Source organism: Cuculus canorus, chromosome 1 (genome assembly GCF_017976375.1).
Source record: "Cuculus canorus isolate bCucCan1 chromosome 1, bCucCan1.pri, whole genome shotgun sequence".
In the NCBI taxonomy this organism is placed as follows: domain Eukaryota; kingdom Metazoa; phylum Chordata; class Aves; order Cuculiformes; family Cuculidae; genus Cuculus; species Cuculus canorus.
In genome coordinates, this window is record NC_071401.1 from 171,315,814 (window position 1) to 171,338,903 (window position 23,090).

Genomic DNA, 23,090 nt, shown 5'->3' on the forward strand with positions numbered 1-23,090 from the left:
AATTGCAGAGCTGGTTGTGAGCAAGCGCACCCAGCTGTGTAGTGCGGTGCTGTGCTGGGGAGAGCCGAGCTTGGCATCTCGCTAGGCGAGCCATTTGCTTTGCTTGGCAGGCACATTTGCTAACTCATGATGAAGGAAGGTGACACTAGAACAATCCTGCGGCTGTTCCCGCGGTGATGGCCATAGTAGCCCTAGAGCAGTTTCAGATTTAAGCAGACAGGAGCTGCTTGCAACCTTTAAAGAAATCAGGGGAAAAGCCTTGATTTCTTTGCACTTTCATTCCTTGGAATGAAATGCATGAATGTGCAGATTAATTGTTCATAAATCTTGCATCTCCACATCCTGAAAAAGCCTTCAGTTGGGCCACATCCCACTTTAAGCCACTTAAAATCTGTGCAAGGCTGCATTAAAACAGATAATGTTTCTAATGCTTAGGAGATGTGACAGCCAAACGTGTTTCCTGAAGCTGCAGGTTAGATAGACTCAGGCTTTACCTTCCTTAGGACGCAGTGATGTGCTGCCAGCATGCTACAAAGCTGGATGTTGGACCTGCAGGAGCAATCAAAGAATCATAGAATCACAGAATGGTTTAGGTTGGAAGGGACCTTAAGACCATCCAGTTCAACCCCCCCTTCATGGGCAGGGACATGTCCCACTAGACCAGGCTGCTCAAGGACCCATCCAAAGTGGCCTTCAACACTTCCCTGGGCAACCTCTGCCATTCCCCCTTGTCTTATCACTACGTGGCCTTGTAAAAAGCCCCTCCCCAGCTTTCCTGGAGCCCCTTCAGGTACTGGAAGTTTGCTGTAATGTCTCCTGGAGCCTTCTCTTCTCCAGGCTGAACAAGCCCAACCCTCTCAGCCTGTCCTCATATGGTAGGTGCTCCAGCCCTCTGATCATCTTTGCGGCCCTCCTCTGGACACAATACTCCAGATGAGGTGTCACCTGAGCAGACTAGAGGGGCAGAATCCCCTCCCTCGTCCTGCTGGCCACGCTTCTTTTGATGCAGCCCAGGACACAGTTGGCCTATTGCGCTGGAGTGCTCATTACCAGCTCATGTAAAGCTTCTCATCAATGAGCACCCCCAAAGTCCTTCTCCACAGGGCTGCTCTCAATCATGTCACCCCCATCCTGTCTTGAAATCAGGGACTGCCCCGGCCCAGGTGCAGTACCTTACACTTGGCCTTTGTTGAACCTCACGAGGTTCACACAGCAGTGGGGCCAGAGACTGTCCCACCCCTCACTGTGTTCCCAGCCCCTGCAGCTCCTGTCTCTCACCCGCCACCAAGGAGACTCCCTAAAACACTTCTCGTGGACACTTCAGCTTGGGAAACACCAAAGCTGAAGTCGCCACCAGCAGTGTACTATTTGTTCTTAACCATTTTTTCTGCAGCAGTAAAACACCCTCCTGGAAACACTTTGCAAGGCACGTTTTTAGTGAATGCCTTGAAAACGGCAGGTAAAGGTGTTGGATACATCAGCTACTTTCTGCAGGGGAACATGGGAGCAGGGGCACTCCAGAGGCCCCGGCCGTGGTCCTTCCTCCCTGAGAGGAGGAACACACTTTGAATGCAAGAGGTTACATGTCGAATACTGTGTTCAGTTTTGGGCCCCTCACTATAAGAAAGACTGTAAGAAAGACATTGAGGTCCCATCCAGAGAAGGGCAAGGAAGCTGGTGAAGAGGCTGGAGAACAAGTGTTATGAGGAGCGGCTGAGGGAACTGGGGTTGTTTAGCCTGGAGAAAAGGAGGCTGAGGGGAGACCTTATCACTGTCTACAACTGCCTGAAAGGAGGTTGTGGACAGGAGGGTGTTGGTCTCTTCTCCCAAATGACAGCCGACAGGACGAGAGGGAAGGGCCTCATGTTGCACCAGGGGAGGGTCAGACTGGACATCAGGAACAATTTCTTCACTGAAAGGGTTCTCGGCACTGGCGCAGCTGCCCGGGGAGGTGTCGAGTCCCCGCAGCTGTTTAAAAGCCGAGTGGATGAAGCGCTTGAGGCTGCGGTTTAGCAGTGGGCAGGTGCGGCTCGGTTGATGCTCTCGAAGGTCCTTCCCCGCTGCGAGGCCGGGCCGGGCCGGGCTGGGCTGCGGCGCTCCCCAGGGCCGGGCTGGGCGATGCCCGCGGTCCCCGCCGCCGCTCCGAGTCCCCGCGCCGCTCCGGGCTGGCGGCGGCGCCGCGCTGCGACCTGCGCGGCTGTTCGTCCTGTGGCAGCGGCGGCGCCGCGCGGGTGAGCGGGGAGCGGGGGGTCCGGCGGGAGCCTCGGCGGGGCCGGCGGTGCGGGGCGGGGGGTGGCGCGGGGTGAGAGAACGGCATGGGGCCAGAGCAAAGAGTGGGGGGGACAGCACAGTGTGGGGCGATGACAAAGGGGGGGGGGGGGGGGGGGGGGGGTGGATAGCACAGCATGGGGCAATGGCACAGTGTGGGGTGGCAGCACTGCACGGGACAATGGCACAGTGTGGGGTGATAGCACAGCATGGGACAGTGGTGCAGTGTGGGGTGATAGCACAGTATGGGGCAATGGTGCAGTGTGGGGAGACAGCGTAGCATGGGGTGGTGGTGCAGTGTGGGGAGATAGCACAGTATGGGGCAATGGTGCAGTGTGGGGTGACAGCATAGCATGGGGCAATGGCATAGTGCAGGGTGATAACAGCATGGGGCAATGGCACAGTGTGAGGTGATAGCGCAGTATGAGACGATAGCATAGCATGGGGCAATGGCATAGGGTGGGGTGACAGCGTAGTGTGGGGTGATAACACAGCATGGGGCAATGGCGTAGTGTGGGGTGATAGCGCAGTATGGGGCAATGGTGCAGTGTGGGGTGATAGCGCAGTATGGGGCAATGGCGCAGTGTGGGGTGATAGCGCAGTATGAGATGATAGCATAGCATGGGGCAATGGCATAGGGTGGGGTGACAGCATAGCGTGGAGCAATGGCGTAGAGTGGGACAATGGTATAGCATAGCATGGGGCGGTAGCGTGGGATGGGATGACAGTGTAGCCTGGGGCAATGGTGTAGCATGAGTGCAGTGTGATTCAGAGAAGAGCACTTCATGTCTGTTGGACAGAAAGTTAATATGTGTTACAGTGGAGTGTAGCTACTGCTGCTCCAAAGGGTTCTTGTGGGCTCCCAGGCCTTTAAAAACCATGATACCCTCTTCTCTGCCTGGTCATTAAGGTAGCAGTAGAAGGAGACTGTGTCTTGGAGGTTTGCCTGTCACATGTGTGCACCGCATACTTGTCCTTTTGCTCCGTGGGCTCTGGTTCATAATAGGTGAAAGTGGGGTTTCCTTTTGCTGCATAGAAAACGGCCTTTCTGCTTGTAGGCTCTATAATTACCCCAGTTATAGAATCATAGAATGGTTTGGGTTGGAAGGGACCTTAAAGACCATCCGGTACAGCCTCCCTGCCATGGGCAGGGACATCTTCCACTAGATCAGGTTGCTCAAAGCTTCGTCCAACCTGGCCTTGAAAACCTCCAGGAACGGGGCTTCTATGACTTCTCAGGGCAACCTGTTCCAGTGTTTCACCACCCTCACAGTAAAAAATTTCTTCCTAATCTCTAATCTAAGTCTCCCCTCTTTTATATTAAAACCCTTCATCTGATCACTGCGCTCTCTGACAAGGAGCCCCTCCCCAGGTTTCCCATAGGTGCCCTTTAAGTACTGAAGGCTGCTATAAGGTCTCCCCACAGCTTTCTCTTCTCTAGGCTAAACAAGACCAACTTTTAGCCTGTCCTCTTATGGGAGGTGCTCCATCCTTCTGATCATTGTTGTGGCCTTCCTCTGGACTCACTCTAGCAGTTCCCTGTCCTTCCTGCGCTATATTCTAAAATACAGTGATTTCACTCACCTGCTAGGTCCTGTTGTTTGTGATTGGAGAACATAAATAATCTGGTGCTGGTGAAAAATCCTCATTTGCTGTCTGTTGGTTTTGAAAAAATTTGGCAGCATTGTTGGGTTTCATGGTGACCCCAAGAGGGGGTTCAGTGTGGAATCCTGCAGGCATGCTTGTTTCTCTGCCTGTTCCTTACCCACAGCTGCTGTGGATGCACTTTTAAGGACAATCTAGTGCTGTCTTTAGTAGAGTGACACGTTAAGGTGTGTGATTTGCTTTTGATTTATGTCTCTGAGCCTTTGTTTAATTTTTTAAACCCATGGTGGGACAGAAAGATCAGTCTTTTCCTATTGTTTTTGTTCTGGCTTAAGGAGGTATATTGACCTCATACTGTCCTCTGCCGAGATGTAAAATTTCTGTTACGATTTAATGTTCTCACAGTTACACTCACTTTCAGTAGATCTATTTTTACAGCTACTCTTGGAATGGAAATACTTTGGCTGTGAATGTGAAGTATTTTTTATTTCTCATTTAAGTTAGTGCACCGTTTGTTCTGACAGGATGGATAGTGCACCGATGTGAAGATAGACCTTGAAAGTAATATTTTTTCTTCTATGATCAAACGCGCCATGGCAAGAACTTCAAGTGTCACATTGGATTATGTATCTTCCAGTAATGTTTTCTCGGAACGATTACAGCTTACAATGTTTTTCCTTCTCCTCCATGACAAGCTCCATTTTTATGAGCCATAGTACTTCAAGCTGCTTTCTTAAATTGCAGTTTAAGTTGCAGAGGAAGCATTCAACATTTATGACTTAGCATGAATATAATATTTAAAAGCTGTGGAGTGGTATGGAGGTGAAAGGAAACAATAGAAAAGCACACAAGGATTGCTGCAAGAACCTCTGTTCTTCCCATTTTGGAGGCACACCAGCGAGCCAGACTGCTGAACAGATCTGGCTGAAAAATTGGCTGAGGGCAACAGAGGCTGTGACTCTGTCAGGACAGCTCAGAGGCGTGGAGGAGCTCGTGGCCGGCTGCCCTCACGGCTTAGATCTGCTAAATCCACTCTGGCCAGACATCTGTCTGCACCCTTGGCCACAGGATCTTTTGTGGGTGTGTGAATATAGAAGAAGAAGATGTCGTCTGCTTCAGAAAGCCGGCAGACACAGCCTCTGAAGTGTGCCTAAAGTGGCCTTGAAAGCTGTAGCAGATTCATCCAGGCCTACAGGTGAATTTGTGGCCACTGTGGTAGCCTCCAGAAAATGCCATGCTCTCCTTTGGGTGTCCCTTGTGAAGCAGCAATTACAGCAGAAGTTAAAACTACAAGTACCTTTCAAAGATTTTAATCTGCCTGGCAAGGAGTGACGATGCTGAAAGGTTCCTAAATAACTATGTTCTCTAGAGGCCACAAGTGATAGAGACTTTCCTAAAAAGCAAACCATAACAGCATCCTCCAGCTGGTCCACTGCTGATAAAGAGGGAACTACATACTGAATTGTCATTATTCTAAGTCACAAAGATATAGATATTATATTTATTTAAATCACCCTGTTTGAGTATTGTTTGAAGTCAGTTCTCACTAGATCGCCCTCAGACAAGATCAGAATCAGAGGTGCTGAATTTGGTGATAAGAATTAAAAGGCATGAGACGTTTTCTCTGGGATAGAGAAGTAGCCAAAGGGCACATCAGAGCAGTAATTCTAAAGTTTTTATAGAATCATAGAATAGTTTGGGTTGGAAGGGACCTTAAAGCCCATCCAGTTCCAACCCCCCTGCCATGGGCAGGGACATCCCACTAGATCAGGCTGCCCAAGGCGCCATCCAGCCTGGCCTTGAACACCTCCAGGGATGGAGCATCCACAGCTTCCCTGGGCAACCTGTGCCAGGGCCTCACCACTCTCACAGTGATGAAATTCCTCTTTAGGTCTAGTCTAAATCTGCCCCTCTCCCGTTTATACCCATTGCCTCTAGTCCTATCACTACCAGCCTTTGTAAACAGTCCCTTCCCAGGTTCCAGTGTATCCCCCTTCAGGTACTGGAAGGTCGCTATAAGGTCTCCTCCGAGCCTTCTCTTCTCCAGGCTGAACAAGCCCAACTCTCTCAGCCTTTCCTCGTACGGGAGGTGCTCCAGCCCTCTGATCATCTTTGTAGCCCCCCTCTGGACCTGTTCCAACAGCTCCATATCCTTCTTATTTAGAAGAGAAAAGATCTGCGATGTTTTATGGAAGTGATGCTAAATGTCTCTGACCTGCCTTCCTGACAGGGATGGGGAAAGATAGCTGAGCTTCAGCAAAGGTGAGACTTTGCTTTCATCATTTCACAATGGGGCTGTGGTTGTCTTTTGGGGTTTTATATATTCTCCTTGGTACACATCATAAAGTGAGGTGGGATCACTGGACTGAACAAAGAACTACCAAGAAAAGGTCTTTTTGCCTTTTGTGAAATTTTTCTTTATAATTTCAAGGTTTGTTTTAAGGTTTCTGCTAAAAATTGAAAAAACACTTTCCTATAATTCAGAAATGAGAAATGGATCAGAATGGAAAAGAAAAAATAGTTCAAGGAGACGAATGATCATCTGTTTTAATGCAGTGCACAAGGTGCACATTATTCAAGCATCTTATTTCGAGGATAAAAAATAAGGCAGTACTAATATTTCTGGGTTTCAGCCCAGGAAGAAAGCCAAGTGTAATGAAATGCCTCTGAAAAAGATGCTTTGTAGTATCTGAGTTCTTGCTGTTGCTTTGGATTCTTTTTCAAGAGAGACTTAATTGGTTTAGCAGTCCAGACGTTCACCTTTTCACCTCTGTTATTTGGGGTAAAAATCTGGTGGTGCTGTGCAGACGCAGAATGCCATTGCCTGGCCTGAGTTCTCTGCACAGAGTCGTTTGAAACAGAAGCAGTCAGGATTTTTCCAGTTTATACCAATGAAATGGTGTACAGTAAGAGTGTTTTTTCTTTTCCAGCACTCAATCTTCCTTTCAGTCTGAGAGTGCTCTGGAGAGATAATTATCAATTTTTTATATCGTGTTGATGGCTTCATGTTGTGTAGCATTATGTAGTGTAGCAGCCCTGGAGTTTTTGCATGGCTTTGCTCTATCATTTGGCTTTTGAAAAATGAGGCATTTCTTATGGTTTTAGATGAAAGATAATGTTACCAGATTTTGGAATATGGTGTCTGAACAGGTTTACTTTTCCCATAGTCTGGTCAATGGACTTGGTGCACATAGGTAGCTGTAGCATGGAAGGAATAATTTTGTGGGCTGCTTGATCTGGACTTTCTAGTTTGTCTCTATAACTTATCTTTTACCTTGCATTTTGACACTTTCGTTTCTGATGAACTTCTTCATTGAACCAAAGAGAAACGTTGTTGGGCCTTTTCAGAAGTTTTACTCTTCATTTAAGAGAATATAGAGAAATTATAGGTCCTACATGACTTTTTGGTTCAAACCCTCTGGAGATACTTAAAACAGATGGTATTTAGAGGTACCACGAGAAACAGGGTGTTCCTTTCCAGCATTTAGGGATGGGACATGGTTGGGAATTCATGGATGCTTTTCTTAAAGGCATGACCTCGCTGAACTGATACTTATGGCTTTTACCACCTGTACATTGCCTGTGCAACAATATATGGGTTGGTGTAGGTATTGGGTTTATGTGGCAGGATTGGTGGGGCTGCAGGGGTGAGAAGACCACTTTGTATATTTGTAATACTGTAAAGACCTTTTGAAGCAAATGGAGACAAGTATTTGTTACGTTACCTGTAAAAAGTTGCCTGCTGAAGAGAAGAAGAGAATATTTCTGTCAGATTTCTGGTGGTTGGGGTCCTTTATAAAGGTTCAATCATTGAGCATCAAGTCAGTGGGTGTCCTTTAAATACTCCTTAGAAGTTACGTCCCTCAGCCTGTTTCCTTCTTCCCTGTAGTGTTATTTTCCATGCCTGGGGGATAGCGCCTTTAATGTTATCTGGGTGTAGTATGATCTGTGCAGTCAGATGCCCCTGCCCTGGCACAGAAGCCTCTCCGGTTGCAAGGTGCTCTGTAGAGGTGCAAAAGTTCATGGGAGCAGATAAGACTGCAAGTGTGCTCTTCCTCTCAAGTCTACTGGGCATCATTTCAGCTTTGTTCACTGAATCTTCTCTACATCTTTTTTACCTGTTTTGCAGACTTTGTTTTTGAGCTGCTTTCCCTCATGAGGCATACAGCATGGTTTCAGGGCCTTCTGGTTTTTTTCTCTGCTGAAATGGGTGTTTTGGTGGAGGCCCTGTTCAGTTTCTGAACTTTTTTTTTTTATATTGGTTCTGAGCATTCAGTAGCTGACTCCTGTTTTAGGGCAGTTGAGGGACAGAGGCGTTCTGTTTTAATATGTGTATAGCTGTATTACTACAGGGCTTTTAAGAATCTGTAAAACCAAACAAAACCCCAAGCCATTATCCCCTTAGAACAAATTGGTGTAGTGTATGTTATCTAAATGCCTCCTAGCTGTCAGGAATAGTAAAGAAATAGATCCCCCCTTACAAAAATGAGGGTAAAATATGGAGAGAAGGAGCAAACACAGGGATTAGCGATTATTTTTTCCTTTATAAGGATATTTTTTTTGACAATCACATATGTGTAACATGTTTTTTCCTGTTTCTAGGGAAGAGGATAGACATTGTTTGCTATCTACAGTAGGAGTATGTTCATATTAGATCACATATAATGAGGGGGTTAAGTTGCTAAAGGTACTTCTAGATTTACAACTTGAATTACTAAAACTGTTCAGGGTCAGGTCAAAGGAACCTCTGAAAGTTTTATCTAAAGAGTGAGAACTGAGAGGTGGATTAGAAACAGCGGCAGTGGGAGGCTGCTTCCCCTTCCCACTTTTTCTGTGGAGAGTTGTTAACACTACACAGTTCCCAATTTTTTTTTCATTTTCTTTTAAATTTAAAATTACCAAACTTTCTCAGATTCCACAGGGGCTGGAGCATCGGGAGGCAATGGGATCTGGGTTGTGCTGGTGGTGCTCTTCTCAGAGAAAGCCCCATTTTCCTCCGTGTTGGATTTGAAGGATTGTGGGTGATTTGCTGCCCCAATGGGGCGTTTGCTGGACCTCGCAGAGATGGTGCAGCTGGAGGCTACTGTGTTCACTGCAGGGTGGAAGGAAAAGATGTGGAAATGGAGACAGAAAGCCAGCTTTGATAGAGCTTGCTTTTCAGGGGTAGTTCTTTCTGTCTTTCTCAGTTTCTTTGCACCTCCTGTGGCATTTCTGTGGTCTTCTCAGCTGCTGGAAGGCTCTCACTACTGTAAAGCCATATCCTTTTCCCCGCTGTTTATAGAGGACAGTAACTCCACAACAAGTGCCTTGGTTACTGTGGGCCCTGTTTTCTTGGCCACTGAGATCTCTCTTTCTGTGTGAGGATCACCTTCCACCCCTGAGCTGTACCCTGTCATACATAGAGGCTTTCACCTGTTCTCTGAGCATCTCTTTCTTTGTTCTCATTTTCACCATCTCATGAATGGTTACTTATTAATTATGATGTTCTTCATAACTTGAATGTCTCAGAAACAACCCTAAGAGACTACAGAGAATACAAGCAGTCATGATTCAGTAGAAGTAAAGAGAAAAAATTTAAAAACCCCACTCTGTAACATTTGACTGTCACCACTGAAAGGATCTGAAAATGCTGCGTGGTTTTCCCGCTTGTCTTCCTTACATGCTTTGGAAATGCTCTGTAGGGAGCTCCTCTGTAGGGAGCTCCTGCAGAAGCTTTTGAGTGAGCAGAAGCCCTCTCTTCCCAGGGCATCTTGACATGGAGATACCCTGTGTTTCATTTCATGCACAGGGTGCAAGGAGGCCAGATGCCATAAGGCTTGCTTTTGAACAGACCAGTGTTTGAGAGCCAGTACAGAAGTAGAACGGAGTCTGCTAATGAGAAAGTGTTAAACCAGGTAATTCTGCAGGCAGTGTTCATAGCCTACGACATCTTCAAGATGTGTAATAAAACACCAAAGCAGTGATCTGCTTACAAAAGCAAAGAAGCTCTTATCAATAAAACTCTTGCCATTACGCACCAGCGTGATACCTCCTGATGGTCTGCTGCCTGAGGAAGCCTTGGGAAACCAAGGGAAAAATCGACTTTGTCATGTGAAAGCCTTGGAGACTCGTTTTATACAGTCCTACCATGCTCAAAGTTCAACAAGTGGTTAGCGCTGCTTAGCCAGTGTTTGGGTGTAGTAAGCAGTAACAATACAGGTGCCTTTTGGATTACATAGTGTTACATTGCTTACATACTATTTACATATTGGTGATATCTGAGTTTTTAATACACAGGGGAAAAGGATAAATCTGAAATTTTTACCTGATACGGTATTTTTTGATAAATCGATAACACAGTTAATTGCTAAGTTTTTTTTCTGAAAAGTTTTGCTGTATTTGTTTTGCATTTACTGTTAGCGATAAGGGCTGCTGACCACACTAAGTCCTTCGTAGTATGCTTGCACAGGAAGAAGTAGCCACTGGACTGAAGTGCTATGAGCAAAACAGCCACAAATGAAAGCACTGACTGTTGAAATGACTTTTTCAAGGTTGCCCAGGAGGTCACTGGCCAAACCAGCATTAGAGCGCAGCTCTTTGCCCAGTGATGGCAGTCACCTCTTCCTTCTGTTGCTAAATAGTGCTGATCAGAAACCTCCAGCACGACTGGATGCATCCCTTTATTCAAACAGCTACATGCAGGTCAGCAGCATGCACAACAGAAAGGAAATAATGATGCTGTTTTCAGCTGGGTGGCTTTATGAGCTGCTAGACATGTCTGTTTTTCCACATGGTACTGATGAATGCCACTTTGATTTTGCTTGGTAAAGGAAGAGCGTGTCATGTATAGTGGCTTGGTTATAATGGCCTGACAGTGAGTGTAGAAGGCTGGAAGAAAATATAAAGGGCTAAAATGAAAGTTAAGCTCTGCTATACCTCCTTTCTTTATTTTTCTCTTGTATTTTTGGTTGAAATATTACTGTATTATCTAATAGCTGCCATGGCTAAAATAAGAAGCATCCTGCTTGTCTAAGAGAGAATGGATGTACAAGGTGCACGCTTGTTAATCTTCAAGTGTAGACAGCAAGTAATCACTCCTACAACTTGCAGAGATATGAAGGATGCTCACAGCTTTCTTGTACCCTAAAAAATAATCGGGCTACTTTTGTCTTAAGCAGATCAGATTAGGATGAATAAACTTATTGTTCTAGCAACGTTTAACATATGTTTTTATTTTTCTTCCCCAATCCAATTTCCCTTAGCAATATTTCTATGCAAGCTCTCACTGAGAAGTCTACTAATTTTGGCACAAAGTCACCCAAAGCCCGCAGGGAGGTTAGTCTATCATCCGCTAAGTCAAATCCTGTGTGTCAAACTATGTTACAAGGCAACTCAGTGTCTTCTCTCCAGTTTTAGCCTTGAGGTTTTTTTTTTTCTCCCTGGAGTGTGAAGTGTAGCTGTGTATGTACAAAAGTGATGTTCCTGAAGACTGTTCAATTGTTGTCCTGAGTTTACTGCTGCTAGTATAGTATCTACTACATAGCTAAAATTAACACTAATCTGTTATTTTCACATTTCAGTCCTCTGCATTTAGCTTTTTAGACTTATATTCAGCTTTAATTTTGATGCGCAAACTTACCTACGTATGTACAGTAAGCCTGTAACCAAACTACATTAAAAATGACAATGTGCATCACATTCTACCAGCAGCAGTCTCTGGGAAGTGGTGCATTATCTTCCTCATGCTCTGCTGGACCAGCACAGCAATGTCCTCTCTCACACACTTTCATCACGGTATTGTGCCAATGGTACTGTCTGCCTCTGCACATTTCCAGCATCTGAAAAAGAACATAAAGCAAATTACTTCAAACTGTAAAGTTTGTTGTAGTGAAGCAGGGAGCAACTCTGTGGTATGATGGTCGATACTGCAAAGAATCAAGCAGAAATACTGCTGAAATACACAAAGATATATTCTTTTACATGTAACAATGTATGAAAATATTTAATGACAATGTAATGCATTATAGAGTGAAATAAGCACTAATCAGACGTGAACAACTGTGCTTTGGCGCTGTGATTTTCTTCCTCAAAATCCAGGATGTGTTTCATTGGAGCTATTGTTCAGAAGAAACTTTCCTACTCCTTACTTCTCGAGAGGAGAAATCTGGTTATTCCCCAATAGATGGCCTATGGAAGAAGTAGGCAATCCAACTCAGAGGACCTTGAGTCATGATTGATATTTGTTGCATAGTTTATTTTGAATAAACAGCACTTAAGGCCTAAAGAGAATGAATTGAAATCTTACTGTATCTAGAGAGTGCTTCTGTGTGTTTATGTCAGAGCTCTGAAGCGAGTCCTGCAGCTCTTGGTTGTCTCCTCTGAGTTCAGTCATTCTGGGTTCTGTCCTCCATCACAGACAGAGATGGCATACCTGAAAAACCTCAGGGATTTCTTTTTGAGGTGTGCTCAGTGTGCCGTAGAAGAGTAAGGACACCGCTTCTTATCCCAACTGCTGCTCAGAGCAAGAGCCGAGAAGAATGAATACTCTTGCAGCCTCCAATGAGCTTTCCATGCTGGCATCCTGGCTTCTCCAGAAACTATGCAGAGCACAGTTCATCTCATGGGTTTTGCAGCTTTATGGGAATAAATATGCCCAGGAGGCACTGGTCTTTCTCTGCTGACTGTAAAGGGAGCCATGACAACCATCTCAGCAGCAGACATCTGTATTCAATTAGACAAAGCCCAGCTATCTGCTCATGCAGATAGACTTCCGTAGACCCATGAAAAAGGGTTGAAACTGCTTGTGCTTGTTTAATGTTCATTTGCTTCCTCTCCATTCAGATGAGATTCGGCCAAATTTCATGATGTTATACTTAAAAAGTCACGCTGATCATAAGAATGTGTCTGGACTAGAAGAATTTTTTGCAGAAAATGGGAGTTTCTGGTGGTCTAGATCTGGTAGTGGTTCAGTTTGATGTGCAGCAAGGTTTGGGTTGCGTGACATTTTCATGGTATTTTTGTCTCTTGGCATAACTGTCATCTGTAGTGCATTGTGTAAGGTTTTCAACATTTATTCCCTTCTCTTTTTCTGTATTTTCATATCACATTTATTATCTATCTGTGTGTAAATTATGGGGAGCCTTGATAACAGGGGACTGAACATGTGGTGTCACAGCTAAAAAGGTGTCTATACAATTCTATTTTAACTTTATTTATCTTCCAAGTAATAGATAATTAAATCTGACGACAAATGTGATTTACATCAGCTTGAGTACTACAGTTCTTCAATTTCTGTCTTTCAAATGGAGGCAAGGTTTTGGAAATTCAAGATTGCCAATCACTGGGTAATTTTTAATCTCTTCTTTTTGGGTATGTGCAGCTGCTGAGAATCAAAAGTTTTTTTAGAAAGCTCACAAATATAGCTATGTATTTGGAGTAGGGAGGGATGAACAGCTGAGCTGCAAATTTGAAGTATTATGCTAATTTTGCTGAACTAAGCTCAAATGCTGCAGTTTTTTGTTTCTTTGCTTTTGGTAGTTGTATTGTGTTCTTTATAAGCTTCCTAACAGCTGCATAGCTTTGTAGCACATGATAATGTTATAAACTCTGAGTTAGTATGAAATCTGTGATACTGTGTCTTGACAGTGTCATGCAAATGCAGTGGCGCTGAAGCCCAGGGACCAGTTAAGCAGGACCCCTCTCTTCCTCCTTGGATAAAATTTACTGTGACACGCAGTTGAACAGGATTTAAGGAAAGTCACAGCTTTTGTTTATAATTTCTAGATAAATGTTTCATGCATTCAGTTCTGTCCAGTGCTTAGATACAGCGTTTCTCTGCATAACCCAGTTCTAGATTGCTAAAATCTTTTATTCCATTCCGGTCACTGATCTTAGTGATCTCAGTCAGTGAAGGGAGATGGTCCTTGAAGTTCTGGAATTCTCTTGCTCCTTCTCTGAAAGTTCAAGATCTGTGGATATGGAAAATATCCTTGTGAAGACTGGCTTGTGAATACATCTCCACACTGAACTCTGCCTGTCCATGTGGCAGAGAGCATAACGCCACATACCCACACTGTGGCCGGTTGGAAAGACACTGCCTCATTTTCCAAGTACATTATTGTCTACAAAGAAAGGAGAACCTCATTTTGAACTTAGTTAATAGGGACATTTGCTAATGCAGGCAAGTAGATATTTCTTAATACGTTTACCTTTTCCCATACACAGTTCCCATTATGAATAGATGTGTGTGGATCTTTGTCCTGAAACCAGACTGAATGGAGAGGTTCCAGGTGAGGATGACTTTGCTCATCCCAGTCATTTGCTACCGAAGACCTGTGAGCAAAGGTTGGAAATGGCAGTAACTCCTCACTGCAGACAGAAGCCTCTTTTGCCCCTTAGCAGAGAAAATGCTGCATTTGGCCCCAGCTGGTACCACTGCCTGTGCTCCTTGTCGCTGGGCTTCCTTTTTGTGGTATCTCAGCACTGTGTTGCTCTAACAAATGCTTATCAGCAAAGACGTTTCTTTAAAACTGTGTAAACTCAGCACACTCCAAGAGACTATTCCCAGTCAGACACCGTTTACAGCTCATCATTTCAGAGTATTTTACCAAACAATGAGGGTTTGTTTGTGTTTTTTTTTGTTTTCTCAGCTCTGGCTGTGGCCATGGGAGGGCTACAGTAAGGCAGCCACTGGGTCATCGTGCAGCTCTGTTCAGAACGAGTCTGCCTGGCTCTGTAGGTTGAGGTAGGCGGTGACGTGTCTAAGCCACTGGATGCTTCATTCACCCCTTTGCTTTCCAACTGCTCTGCACAGGTTTCTAGGTGGAAATCAAGTTGTGGGGCAGACGCTGAGAGTAGTGTGGTGTGTCTGTCTCTTCTGCCAAGGTGATGATTTGCCATGCATCCCTGGAGAGCATATTGGTTGGGCAGCCCACGTGGAGTCTGTGTGTGCAGTTCTTTGCCCTTCACCAAGGCCTGCTGAGATCTGACCTTTGCACCATTGCGGGAAAATGGGAGGTCAGAGGCTGCCTGCATAGTAGAGGTGACAGCTGCTCACCTCTCTTCTCAGGCAGGTGGGATGGCATCACAAGCAGCGATCAGTCCCTCTCCTTCTCCTCCAGAATGCTTAGATGAGCAGAGGGTGAGCTGGGGGTTGAAAGCTGCTACAGGAAAAAGCCTTACATGGCTTTTTTCCTTAAAGGGAGGCAGGGATCAAGAGTGTGAGTTGTCTCACATTTCAGGACCTTCTGTCCTCTGTGGAAAGCATCTCCGTACGCTGTCTTTGTTAGGGTAGATTGAAAGGTACAGATGTAGCCCTGTGTAGTACTTTTATATTACAGTGAGTTCTTAACTTTAGTAATGCTTCAGTGTAAGGTAAGGAATCAGAATTGTCTTAGGGGAGGCTGTGTGAACTCTCCCTAGCCCAGCTGGCACAGGCTAACAGCAGTTTGTGGCTGTGCAGAGCACAGTGGCTCATATTCTAAAGCTAGCAGCTCAGGCTGAGAGGAATCCCCATCATCATCACAGACCCCTCATCCATGAGCTGTGGGGGACAGCCTGTCATCTCTTAACTCTACATTTGGCCTAACTACAGCCCAGAAATGTAAAGTGATGGAGGAGTCATGCAATTATTGCAAGGCTGGCTACTGCTGCTGTTCAGGTCAGTTTGAATTCAGGTCCATTTTATTATCTGTGTTAGGTGGTTACTTGCACAGCATAATTGTCAGCTTCATTCAACTGATTTTTTTTTTTTTTTTTATAGAATGTGTTCTCTTTTCTTTGAAGTAATATGCCATGTTTTATGTTCTTGCTTATGTTTTGTTCCAGTAAGACACTAAACACTGTAAGGTGTAAACGTCTGCAGATTTGTTATTCCCATCAGCAAAGTCAATTTACCCTTTTATATTGTTAGATTCTGCTGTGTTTTACTGAGTATTTTTAAGCCTCATAAAATACCAGTATAACAAAAATACAGTATAGGCATTTTCTGTTAAGTGAAAAAAAATATTCCTGTGCCATTTATGTTCTGCTAAAGATCATGTATATGTGTATGGATTCTTTGCCAAATTATAAAAGTAGTAATCTTAACGTATATTCACTTATGGGGGAGGGGGTTATGCCACTTTGATTTTCAGTGAATTTTCATATGTATAATTTTAAGGAAAGTCATTGTTTGTTTCGGTATTTGACAGATGTTCTTAAATATTCAGACTCAAGCTGTTTCCTGAAAGAAGCAAGTTAGCTGTTGGGCCTTTAAGTCTGCTCCTTGCATGCGCTGAATTGGATGGCAGACCTCCTACTTGTGCTAAACCCGTCACTTTGCTACTAAATTCCTGCTGGTATGACAGGGTGGAGTTTGAACAAGAGAGGAGTCTGGCAGCTTCAGTCTTGCCTTCTGCTTTTTCATTGACACTGGCTGGAGAATTGTTGCAGATACATTATAAATGGAAATGTTTATTTGTTTTCAGAGGCGTATTGACCAGAGGAAATGCAATCTGTTGAGTCTGGTCTTGAGAAGTGGCAGTATGTTAAAAATGTCAGATGTATAAAATGGGGTTAAATACTTCAAATATTTTAGCATAGAAAAATACATTGTGAATTCTAGAAGAGTTATTAACTGTGTGCTGTGAGCATAACTAGTGTAACAAAGCCCTTCCTTTCTGTAGTTTAAAGGTTGATATAAAAGGATCTTTGTTTTCTAATGACTTTAGTCTTGGTTTTCAGTGTTTTCAGATCTATCAGAAGAAAAGAAATCAAATAAAATGTGAGAAGCTGAACGGAAGCATGTGAGATAGTTGAGGAAATTATATTAAGCTTCAGAAATGGTAAAATAGTCTTGCTGTTGAAAAGTGTATGCTAGAATTCATGATGTCAGGGGGAGCATATATTAGTTCATAGCATCTCTGGATGTACAGTTTAATATGTATCATCCATGAAGCCTATGCATTCTAAGTACTGAGATGCTGTTAATAGCTTTGGATAGTGATATGTTGATAGATGCTTGATTCTTAAGTAAACTATGGGAGTGAAAGATTTGGCTCATGTTTGCCTTAAAATCCATTAAGAGTAAAGTCACATTTTAAACACCCTGTGTATCTATAGAGATCTCTGTTACGTTTACTGCTAAGAACCTTCATAAGAAGGCCTTTGAGAAAGACTCTCTCTAGAGAAAATCCTGTTGATTTAAATCAAGGGCCCTTGAAAGGGGACTTGTCCCTATCGGTTTGGGCTTTTATTTCTTTACAGCCTAGAGATGAACAAATGAGCCCTTCAAAACCTTGCTGTGGAAAACATGTCTTGTTTTAACATCGTTGGGAACACAGTACCAGGTTAAGACTCCGAAGCATTGGTCTTTCTTTAGCTGAAGCATCTATTAATATAGCTGCTGCTTGTAATGAAGAGGGAGGTCTGGAGGGCTCGGAGCGGAGTGACGGAGAGGGAGGGGATTTAGGACTAACAGGTGGTCCTGAGACGTGCTGGCTGACGCTGAGCTCAGAGTGAGCGCACGCTGTGTGGATATTCATGGGCTTTCCCCTCTCCGTCTGGATGCATGTGTCCGTTGTTCCTGATGTAGCTGTGGAGCCCTTTCAGCCATGGCAATAAGAAATGACTTGAGGAAAACCATCAGAAGGCTAGCACGTTTTTTTTACTGGTTTCCTAAATCATTGAGCAGTTCGAGGAGAAGGACAGTAAAACTTCTCTGGAAGTCTGCTGGTAAGTCTGCTGCTATGTTTCTGAAGGCATTGTTTTCCTGCTAAAAAGAAAATGAACTGGAAAACCAATTTGTTTTGGTTTAGCTGGTTAACTTCTTTATGCTAGAATAGTTTGCTTTTTTCCATTCTCTTAGGCAAAACTGCACAAATATTTAGAAATGTGACAGCAGGTTTGTTAGGCTTGCTCAAATGAAGAATTCTGTTATAGCTGTATAATTTATTCTTATTAATATTCATATCATTGATGTGTGATGTCTTGTTTTTGTAGGCCTTGTTTCTCCCATAGTTATGTATATAGGAGCTCTAATATGACTCAAATACCTGCCAGAAAATTATTTGGAATTGCCTTAATCTCTTAATTGCTCTAGAAGTCTGCATGGAGACAAAATTGACTGAAGACCTTAACTCATTGTACCAGCATTCACACAAAGCAATGAACAGCTTAGAGAGGGCATGTGTTCAGCACTGTCCTTCGTTTCCATTTTATCAGCTGAAATGCAGCACTGCTCAGCTCCCCAATTAGTGAAAGGCATTGCTCCTAATGACAGCTCAGTGCTTTGATCCTTGTCCAGCCCTGGTGGAGAAGTGTTTGCTTCTCCCAGATTAACATTCTCATAAACACCACAAAAGCCCAAAGGCTGTTGTGTCCCTCTAGACTGATCTGTTAAAGGTGGGGCTGAGGCGTATTCCCGGGGCAGGGAGGGAGTGGAGGAACATGCAGGGCCATAGCTTAGGAAGCTCAGCTCGTTCCGTTCTTAAAGGACTGAATTATACAGGACCAGTTTTCTTTTGATGAGGACTGTTTTGACTGAAGCAGTGAACTTCTGAGTTCTGCAAGTATAACAATGTTAATACCATATTTCTATTTATATGGGGTGGGGTTTGGGTCAGTTCTGCAGCTGAGCTATTTAGTGTTGTACTTCAAAAAACAGTTTTGTGGCTCTGAGAGGGGAAGGATGAGTTGCACCGCCTGAAATCTGTCATAGAAACATTGTTGGGCCACATCTCTAGTTGACATGTGGCTTCTTCACATGGGAAGTGTGAAGAATATCACAGAGGCAAATATCAAAAATTAGAGGGAAGCAAATATCAAATATGCAGAGGGAAACCCCAGCTCACTGAAATCTGTGGCAGAACTTTCCTTGACTGACACTAAAGCTTTGATTAACCTCTATTTTAGACTACTGGTAGTCTCAAGTCCTTCTAAATGCATCAAATCCTCATGAGTCCTCATAACACATCAGATCATTCTTGCATCACTTTGTTACTGTAAAAGTATAAATGGCTAAAAAGTATCAATAAATGTTATTGTGAGCTCTAATTACTACCAGAGTTACTCACATGTGAAAATGTTTACATGCCAGTTGTCTTTTTCCTTAGAACTAAAAAAGAATAATTGCATCCATGACTTGTAACAAGAAACAATGAGAACTTCGAGTGCTTTAAAAAGGATGCTTTTATAAGTTTTTCCTCCCATCTGTCTCTCTGTCTAGTGGTTTGAATATTTGCTTTTCTATCCTCTTTTAATGTGTTAGTGTCTATTTTGAACTCAAATTGTGATTAGTGTCAGAAGTGCCCTACATGTCCTTTTCTACCTGTGCAATGCGATGATTATCAAAAAAATGTGATTTGGGTGGAAATCTGACATTTTAGCAGAAGGCTGTGTCCAAGCAGAAAAAAATCTCAGTGTGAAAATTCAACTCAAATTTCTCATAGCTTTATAGAAACCAACTTATCAAGTATGTCTGTAATAAACTGAAAGCTGAAGCCCTGGTGCTCCTCTCACAGAAGAGGGGATACAGCTCCTGTTTGCACCAATAGTTGCTGATTAGCCTTTAAAAAGACAGCAAGTGGCATGAAACCTCAGCTGCGCTGAAGTCTGGGAACATTTCTACCTTTTTTTGAGTGGTCAGAATTTTCCTTGGGTTCTTGAGAAATTACCAAATTACTCACGTGCTTCCTGAAATCCAGAATACCACATTTTGGTAACTCTTAACCATATTGCCTTTCTGTCTTCCTGAGAGAGTTCTCCAACATGTAAGCTGAGCCTGAGCAGTACCAACCATCCTTAGTATATGAAGGGATCTACACTTGCCTCCAGTGTACTAGAGTTTTCAACTTTACCTCTGCCTCTGTCTTTCTGCCAGGTTTTCCTCCAGTATTGGCAGTAACAGTGCTTTTTGTTTGGGTCAGCCAGGATGAGCCAGCAGAACAATTCTGCACCGCTGGGCTTGTTCCACAGATGAATAATGCAGCTGATCATTAAAGCTTTCAATAATGCTTACTGATAGTTCTTAGACACTTATTCTTTAACAAATAAATTAATATTTTAACAACGAAAGACAAACTTCCATGGTTTGGATGTGTTAGGAAGAGCAGAGATTACATTCTCTAATATGCTTTGTCATAGATTTTGTGTGATTTTGTACCTCATTTGAGCCAAGAGATGGGCACTGTGCCTCTGCAGACTTGTTGCTTTCATTCTACTTCTGTCACTCAATGTCTCAGAATGCTTTGTCCTCTCTGTCTGACCCAGAAACAAAATCTGCTGAAGCACAAAATTAGGGTTTTTTTAAGTATGACAATGCATTTATTGCTGTTGTAGGTCACTGTGTTCAGAAAGTTGCTTTGATGCGATTTTAGAAAGAGCTATCAATGCCTAATTAGGTTGCTGTTCCTAAAAGTACTTAGTTTTCCAGCCTGTCCTTGGGTGAATACTTTGGGTTTGTTGGCCATGGACTGTTGCTTACAGTTAACGTGCTCCTTTCTAAGCTCTAAAAGAAGGAAGAAAACTCAAGTGTACTCTTCAGCAATTGGTTTTCATTAAATCACTTACTGAAGGACTAAAAAAAAAAAATATCTTGGGTGTGGTTCAGCATTTAATAAATGTAGCTGATAATGTTTTAAGTGCATTCAGTTTCATCAAGGGTGCATCCGCTTAAAACGAGGGATGTAGTATATAAGGTTCTGGAGCCTTTATTCCTTTGAAATATGTTTGGATTTTTTCCTACAACATTTTCATAGAATTTCTGTTGACACATCCATGTGATGAGCAGTTTTATCATGATAATTTACATACATACAGGGAGGGGTGCTGAAACACAAAGGAATTAGAAAAAAATATCATAGAGGGCCATGGTAGAACTGTAGAAAGCAATGATAGAAAAATCACAATAGATAAGTAGCTCCTATTTTCTCTGTCTTACAGCAGAAGAATAAGGTGAGGGGTGACAAATGTAAAGCAGATAAAAGGATGTTTTTGTTTGTTATTTTTTTTATTCAGCGTGTAATTAAATTGTAGAACTCATTACCAGAGGATGCTGCTGAGGTCAGGAATGTAACAAGATTTAAAGAGGGTCTGGAAGAATAAGAATATTCAATATTATGACAATGGAAGCTACAAGAAAAGCTTTGAGAGAGACATAAATCTTCTTGCTTCAGTTTTAAGCTAATTTTTAACAATTGAGGATTAGTTTGAGATAATTTTGTGGCTCAGATCCTGCAACTGTTGTTGTTTCTTGTAGTTTCTTCTGAAGCTCAACCCTGGCAGAAATGATCTTATGAGTTGCGTTGATTTAAACCTTTATGACATTTTTCCACCTCATACAGGAGAAAAACAGGTTTCAGACCTGTTCAGAAAAGCATCCCACAGTATCCTGTGGAAAACATGAAAAGCAGAATGCCTGCTGTCAGTTTTTTCCTTGGGCAAAACTGCTCCAGTGGCAAATGCTGCTTGCTCTGAAGGTGTTATAATAAATAAATAAATACAGTTAATTAAGTCGGTCTGGGTGGGCAATTGTGTTTAGTTGTATTTCTTGCCAAATCCTACTGTCTCATGAAGAGGTTTATTCTGTTTTCATTTGGGGAGGGTTCTCATCAGTTTGGGCTACTGTCCTGCTGGGTACGTGGGAAAGCTCTTTCAGGGGGCAGAAAGTGACAATTTACTGACAAAATCTATCTGGATTTCTCACAGCCCGAAGTTGATTTTTAACCTTTATTGTTGGTTAGGGTTTTTTTGTGACTTTTCTGCAAAGGACTTTAGTCCTTCTCTAACATTAAATTTAGTGGAGTATTTCTTTTAATTTTGAAGGACTTTTGGTCAGAATGGTCAAACATCCACTGTAAAAGCACGTTTACATAGGAATATGTGTTATGCAAAATAAATGGAAACCTGTACAGAGGTATACTCATATCCCTTAAACTTGCTGCCTCCTAAAATAGTTCACATAACAGGATTAACCGATGAGACAAAGAGAGAAGTCAACTTTTGAACATCCTCTCCAAAATATATCTAGCTGAAAAATAAATAAACCTATCATATGTATGGGAAGAGAACATAATTTTAGTGTGATATGTTCATCTGATCTAGGTGAAGATGTCCCTGCTCACTGAAGGGGGTTTGGACTAGATGACCTTCATGGTCCCTTCCAATCCAAACCATTCTATGATTCTATGTTCATTTAGGAATTATTAACATAATTCACCCAGCGACTCCCACAGTTTGCTGAGGCCTCAGTTCTCTTCTGAGGATTCTGAGGATCCTCTTCTGAGGATCAACTGTGCTGTGTCGTGGGGTGGATATGTCAGGCCAAGCAAGCAAGGGTTTGCAGAGCTTGCAGAGGGGTTCTTAAAAGAAAGAGAGCCTCCATCTCTGTCAACGATGGAGAGAGTTTTGGCCCAACACAGGTGTTAAATGGAGTGTAGGGGCGTTTGGGAACTGTGGCTCTGGAGCATTCAAGCTCATGTGGGTGGACAAGATGGTTGCATCCAAGGGAATATCATTTGAAGTATTAATTAGTTGTGTTTGGGAGGGGGAGCAGAAGGACACTTGGTTGTAAATCAGTTACAATTAAACCTAACCCAGTAGCAGACAAGGTGAGCTTATGACTGATGGTGGGCTGTTCTGGAGCAGGGATCCAGCAACCCGAGGTTGCATCTGGCTGGAACCTGCTGGGGTGGGTAACCAAGATTTCCGATCCAACTTTTTTTCAGACTGCTGTATCTGTTTATTTCCTGAATATCTAGTTTATGGCTATGATTTATGTAGTGCTAGAGGTGGGTAGCATACTACAGCAGATTTGAAGCAGGTAGGAGATGATGGCCCTTTACCGTCAGACAGTACATACAAGTTTTCTGCCTACATTAGAACTGGATACACTCCTTTCAGTTCATATTTGTTCATCTACATCAGACATTTCAGGCCATTTGGTTTAAATGTTCTTAATCATAATTTAATAGCCTATGTCCAATGTCCATTTACGAATACATAGATCATTAATGGAAGTGTGCCGTTTAAAGATCCTTTTTGTTGTAAAAACATCATTTTAGCTTCTAGTCTCCTTTTCAAAAACAGCTCTGTGTGTACTTCTCCTATCTCTTCTCGTGTTAATTACCTATATATTTAATTTTTACTGCTTAGAAGTGAATTTACCTTGTTCTAGAGGAGGCTGTGCCAGCATCTGTAATAAAAAAAGAATTTATTACCAAAGTTGAAAAGAAAGTGGGTGCAGAATGTCAGTGTTAACA

General features: G+C 43.1%; 1 protein-coding gene across 1 annotated transcript in view; it reads left to right on the forward strand.

The window, feature by feature from the left end:
* Nucleotides 1-17,429: 17,429 nt before the first annotated feature.
* Nucleotides 17,430-23,090, forward strand: part of RASSF3 (Ras association domain family member 3) — a 97,418-nt gene continuing 91,757 nt past the window's right edge. The window contains exon 1 of the mRNA XM_054086290.1: nt 17,430-17,565. Coding sequence (XP_053942265.1) covers nt 17,445-17,565 — 121 coding nt within the window. The 5' untranslated portion in view covers nt 17,430-17,444. The remainder of the gene's footprint in view (nt 17,566-23,090) is intronic.